Genomic DNA, 6,375 nt, shown 5'->3' on the forward strand with positions numbered 1-6,375 from the left:
CTTAGCCATCAAAAAAAGATGAAACTGCAGATCTATCAACAAAAATGTAAGCACGTGACACTTGACTTGGCGGGTCTGTGGGAAGGTCAGCTTCTCCGTGTTTGTATTTCAGCCATCATCCTCCACACTGGAGAGGATTTATCCGCTTGGCTTGCTTAATTGCAGCACGTTTCACACGCGTGGATAACCTGTGCATATTGCGTCACTACCTCTGTGGCCTGAGGTGGTGCACCAGGCTGGAAATAATGCCTTCTTGGGGTTGTTGAAGCTCTGCAAAAGTTTGCCAAGCAAAGTTGTGGATGCTCCATCCCTGGAGGTGTTCAAGGCCAGGCTGGATGGAGCTCTGGGCAGCAAGACTCTGTGGGTGGCATCTCTGCCCGAGGCAGTGGGGCTGGGGTTCTGAGTTCTTCACTGTCCCTTGCAAGCCAAGCCATTCTATGATTCTGCATTTCTATGATGTAAGCACCAGCCCCACACAGCCCTGGTGCAGTGCATCACAAGAGCAGCAGCCTGCGGGGAGCCGCCACCCGGAATCACAGAGATGTGAGGTCACAATGCCCCATCCTATGACTGTGCTGAGCTCCGTCATGAGCTCACAAGGCCTGGCCGCAGGCTTGGCTCAGTGCGACACTCACTGTGGCTGCAGCGGTGGTGTTGGAAGCGTGGTGCAAGTGTGGGGGCGGCCATGGACCCTGCCCGCCTTGTCCTCTTCCTCCTATTGGTGGCCATGAGTTTTCAGGAGAGCTGTGCTGCTCCGTGGCGAGCACGGGGAGCAGGTGAGTGGGTAGAGATGGGACCCAAACTGAGCAGCGCTGGGAGCAAGAAGTCAGGCTGTGTCCCCACGGCCCTGTAGTACACTTGCCTGGGGCCTGCCTTCCATGGGGGTGTTGCTGGGTAGGGGGTGATGGGCATCTTCTTCCACGTAATCTGTGAGAGATGTGGCACGTGGCCCGGAGATACGCTGCCAGGTGCCAGCCTACGGGTCATCCCGTCCACCCTGCAACTTTGGAAATCATGACCTGAGTTATTCTCCACATCCAGTTACTGAGGGAGAAGGAGATCACACCATATAGTGCATATAGTGGGAACTTCTCTCATCTGTTCTTGATTCTAGATGATGAGCTTCGTGCTCCCTTTCCGGATGCTCCTTTGGATCCGGACTTCATGCCTGTGCCTGGGGGACAACCCAGGGGTAAGTTGTGAGTGTCTGTTTCCTTGGAGGCTGAAACGTTCATGCTCTCATGGTTTACCTGGGTGCAATTTTACTGGAGATCCTCTCCAGGTCTTCCAAGCCTGTTTGTGCCCGGAAGGGTTTGCACAGATGAGCCATGAGTATTTTTTCTCTCAGAGAGCTGCAAGATTTCAGTGGGAAGGTTACCGCTGCCCCTCTGCAGCTGAGGGAGCCCAGACCTTTGTATTCGGGCTGTGGCATTCCCCAACCACCGCCAGACCCTACAGGTCACTCAGGGAAAAGGAGGCCCCCACATGTGCCGGAAGCTCTCCTCACCTGTGTCTGATCACACTTGTGTCTGCAGGCCCTGTCCCCTGTATGCTCTGCTACTCAGTTGATGCTGTAGTGTGTGACTAAAACTTTTCATGGGTCTTTGGTTGCAGAAGTGCCCCCAGTGTGGGCCTTGCCCGGTCATCGGTTTCCTCCTGTGCTGGAGCCCAGCTGGAATCCCAGCAGTGAGTACTCTGTCTTCACTGACTTGGCTGACTCGCCGCTGATCTTCAGATCTTCATGCACATGATATTTAACTTCATACATTCTGTTAAGGTCCGGAAAGAGAAGAGGATGAATCCAATCGAGGAAAATACTCTCAGGGCTCATCCCGTCTCCTGAAGCGACTGCTGAAGGAAATGGAGAAGGCAGAGCGTGGTGGGTATACTTCAGTCTGTTCACTGTGGGACCTGGGAAGCTGAGGTGTGATATACAGGTGTGGGCAGGCTGTAGCCTGCACAGCAGGAAGGGATGGGTCAGAGCCGTGCTGCAGCCGTGTTCCATGTATCACCTTGCAGGTGCTGTCAAGCACCAGAGCTGGTCTGCTGCCAGATGGTCTGCATCCAGCCAAGACCCAGAGGCAGCTGCTCCCCCAGCACAACCATTACTTGTCAGAGCTGCTTTGTGCAGTCATTGGCACCCAGATGGCAGCAAGTGGCAAAGTGGCAAGCGCTGTGCTTCTGTTCATCCAAAGCCCTCCGTGCAGCTGAGCAAGTTCAAGGCAGGAGGAGCGTCCTAAGCAGGGTTGGCTGCCTTTGCTAATGCAGGAAATGAGGTGGAGATGCTAATTCTGAAGGCTTGGACTGTGTGTTAGATCTTGGATTTCAGCCTGCAGCTACCTGGCTGTGACGGGCTGGTGACAGCACAGTATGTGAGGGCCTTGCACAGGAGCTGATTTCTCAAGAGGTGTGAGGGAGTCAGCATTGTCCAATAGCTGGGAGGGCCCAAATGCCCTTGGGTAACAGAGGGGCTCACAGTGTACTTGGGGGGGGGCCTGGACTTTACCTGAGCTCGGGATTGGAGAAGCTCAGTTTTCGATGAGGGTACGTGACATCCCAATCCTACTGCCCTGCTTTCTTTCTAAAGGAACGGACCAACAAAGTGAGAGGGATGCACTCCAGGAAGGCGGATATCCTACACTGCCGGTCCCGGATGTGCTGCAGGAAGGCGGATATCCCACACTGCCAGTCCCAGACAGAGGAATGCAGGCAGCACCAACCGGCATGCCAGGTAATTTCTGTCCTATGATCATACGGTGTCACGAACCAGAGTCACTGCGTGCCTGCAGGCTCTTGCTGCCAGCTCTTGCACACCAGGTCAGCAGCCAGACCTGAGCATGTGAGCATAGAGCACATGTAAAAGAAGCCAGGGGTGGCTCTCTGAAAATGGCTGGCCTTCGTGGGGTGTGGAGAGTTGTTCCAGCAATGTGCCAGGGAAGGTACTTGCAGACCTCTGTGACCCTGCTCAGTTCCCACCGCTCCCAGATCGCAGAGTTTGCCCTTTTGGAACGAAGCCACCTGAGGGTGATGAGCAGGGTCTTGTGTGGTAGGAGCCTGCAGGAGTGTTTCTCCCCTGGGATGGCTCTGGATGTGCCCTGTGCTGGCTGAAGCCTGACCTTCAGCCTGGGGGGCGTCCCACAGGGGGAGCTCAGGACACGCATGCCGGGAAAAGTGTGAGGGATTCTGCTCTGTAGCTCTCCCCACGGACCAAGCCCAGACCCCAGAGTACAGCCCCAGCTCTCGGCCCAGAGGAGGACACGGGTAGTGCCTGTGCAGCCTCTCCATACCCAACGAGAGGTGGAAGCAATCCTTCTTGTCCTCCGGTGCTTCGGCACCAGAGACGGAGGCACCCACTGACAAAATGACCTCTTGGGTCCATGAAGCACACTGAGAGATTATCTGTAGCGCAGCTGAAGGTAACGTGGGACATTGTCTCATTTCTTCCAGGGATGAACACAGGCAAAAGCACAGAGGCTGCTGCTCACAGATCTGTGCGGAAGCGCCGCATTCCGATGACGGTCTCAGTGATGCTGCTGCCTGCGCTGGTGCTGGCTGTTGGTACTGTGATATGGGTGCTCAAAAACTACCTGTGAGTTGGCCTTTCCCCAGAACACCTTATTGCTGCATTTGGCAATGAAGCATTTGTGGTGCCAGGATCCTGGACGGCCAAATCAGCCGCTGGCAGTACACTGCCAGGACTTAGGTTGCAAAGTCTTTCAAGTTTCCCCTTATTTCCTGTCAGTGAGTAGTGCTTTCTGAAACTCATTCTCACAGAGCGCGCAAGAGGGAAAAGAGAGCAGCAGAAGCAGCAGATGGAGCTGGGGAAGGCAACGAGACAGACTCTGACCCAGTCAAACAAGAATCTCCGTAATAGCTCCAGTCCGTTCCATTCTGCCATTGAAGAGGCCCGAAGTCTTCAAGGTCATCTGGAAAACCAGGAGCTTGAACTCAAAGTCATGAAAGAGATCCTTGGGAACAGTCCTGAGTGCTGCCTTCTGTCAGAGGACAGCCCTGAATGTGAGAGCAGAGCTTTTGTCCTTCATCCTGCATACTCCAGGACAGGTATCACCAGCAGTTTGAAGATTCTTAGCTCGACACAGCTACATTCCTGTTGAGGGTCCTAATGAGGACCCAGAAAACGAGCTGCCTCTGACTGCCGGACAAAACGTAATGTCTTTGGAGATGTGGGTGAGAATGGCTGGTTTCAGGGAGAGCTGACAGATGGCACAAGAGGACTGGTCCCTTCCAATTTGGTTGCGGAGCTTTCAGATGATGAACTGGATACACCTGGAGATCCTGTCAGAATTCTTGCATTGCTCCATCTGCAAGACTACCACTGCTCCACTCAATGGAACAATTCGATGTTGAGCAGAACGTGGTTGAGCTCCTTCGGGAACTCTCTGAGGCGACTGACAGCAGAACTGCATAACTTTATTGTATATTAAAAACAACCAAACAACTGTCCCCTCCCTCTCCCTTCCCCTCGCACCCCTACACCCCTTCCCCCCCCAACCCCCCTCCCCCCCAAAAAAAAGACAAAAAAAAAAAACAAAACCCTAAAAAACCAACAAAAAACAACCCACCCCCAATAAAACAAAAAACCAAAACCAATTAAAATCTCAACGCTGTTCTTTTTCTGGGATACACTGAGGTGACGCTTCTTCTAGCTTAGACTTTGCAATGAGTTTGTGTCACGGAGTTCTCTCTAGAGCTCACTCGGTGACAGTGGGAACAAACCCAGGGAGAGAAGGAACAAAGAACCTCCCCTCTCTAACAGCGCGGCGCGGCGCGGCTGAGAGGGGAAGGGAAGTAAGATTGCGAGTGGGTCTAGGAGGGAAAAAATGAAAAAAACCAACGATGTGAGAATGAACAGCAGTTTAACGAACCCAGTGACACTAAACAGCAACGATGTTGCAGAACGGCGGGAGAAAAGCAGACGACCACACCTGTCATTGACATGATCAGTGAATCTCGTTTATTCCTTGGCTGCGTGTACCTTTATAATACGGATAATTAGCTCATACATATTGCAAAAGTGGAGCTCATCATTGGTTCCCAATTACATACCATCCCCGAGTATCTTAACAGCTTGTTGTTATCAACTGAAAGATACTCCCTTGCTGAGTTCCCAGAACCATGGCTAGTTTCTCACCATCATAAGGCATCCTGATGTTCTCACTGTCCTTGCAGGTGTTATGGCTGCTTGATTAACCGCACCGTGTTTACGACCCTTCTCAGCTAACTAGCTGTAAAAAACACTCTCTACAGGACCCCACAGATTACCTTCAGAATTCAACAGTTAGTTCTGTTTCCTTTCTGAGTGCATAACAACCTGAGCAAATGAATTGAATGACGTGGTTTGTTAGTCTGGTAAAATCTCTGCTGTACACTGGAACTTGGTCCATTTGTAAGCAGGACTTCGTCCATCTCTGCAGGACAGCAGAAAACCCTTTGTACTAATCATGATGCCAAGAAGCAGAATGCAGCAAATGGCAGATGATCCAACTGCTTCAGGTGTTCATTGCCTTAAAACTGTGAATAGTTTTGGACTGAGAGTTTGTAAGCAGAATGGAGCTCTTAAAGCTGTCAGAGATTATTTCTGCACTGTTCAATTCTATCTGCACAACATACATAGGATCTCAGAACTGCGTTGCTTGAACTGGTGGAACTTGTTGAAGTGAACTGGGATGAGCAAGTTTTAGAACTTAGAGTGCTGTAAAAAATGGATAATCTCATGAGTATTAAGGTACAGGATTGCTATTTCTGCACTGAATTTGTTTTTATTTTACATGGCTGTGATCTGAAAGTTGCTTGAAACGCAGGCACCTAGGCACTGTTGTGTAACTGAATTTCACACATGATAGGTCCTGAAATATCCTGGAATCTAAAACTCTGACTTGTTTTAAGTCTGCTGCTTGAGTCTAATCAGGGTCATAGTGTCTGTGTGCAGTGTTTCTTTCCCTGTAATGCTCCACATCATTTCATTTTGGGAATATTGAAGGAAATGGACTATGTGCCATAACTGTTGTTAGAACAAAGTATGTCTGGTGTGATCTTATGCATAGGTTCTGTAACTGCTCTTCACAGCTCAGGTGTTTGACCTTCCTTTTGGTGAAGTGATGAAATACTGCTGGTTTCTATTTGTGCTTCTAGGCATCTTGAAGCTCTTAGGAATAGAACAATTGTCTCCAGTTCTTTTCAATGATATCAGTAACAGCTCGAGTGTTGCTGCCCACTAGGTAGACCCAAAGAAGCGGATTACAGTGAAACAACACACGAGCTGGACCTGCACGAGGATCACTTTCAAGACAGTGGCTCTGTTGCTTGAAGCCTATTTGCTTCTTCCTGCCGCCACTCTATTACCAAGTATCAACA

General features: G+C 50.8%; 1 protein-coding gene across 1 annotated transcript; it reads left to right on the top strand.

Annotated features, from left to right (window-relative positions):
* The first annotated feature begins 1,366 nt into the window (after positions 1–1,366).
* On the top strand, positions 1,367–4,494 carry LOC146751674 (uncharacterized). The gene is made up of 5 exons (XM_085533884.1): positions 1,367–1,686; positions 1,778–1,879; positions 2,588–2,731; positions 3,448–3,589; positions 3,775–4,494. Exons 2-5 carry the CDS (start codon positions 1,861–1,863, stop codon positions 3,869–3,871), a joined length of 402 nt encoding a protein of 133 aa, XP_085390010.1. The 5' UTR covers positions 1,367–1,686; positions 1,778–1,860; the 3' UTR covers positions 3,872–4,494.
* Positions 4,495–6,375: the final 1,881 nt, after the last annotated feature.

This window comes from Coturnix japonica, unplaced genomic scaffold (genome assembly GCF_054131305.1).
Source record: "Coturnix japonica strain WE unplaced genomic scaffold, WE-NBRP24 Scf069, whole genome shotgun sequence".
NCBI classification, from domain to species: Eukaryota; Metazoa; Chordata; class Aves; order Galliformes; family Phasianidae; genus Coturnix; species Coturnix japonica.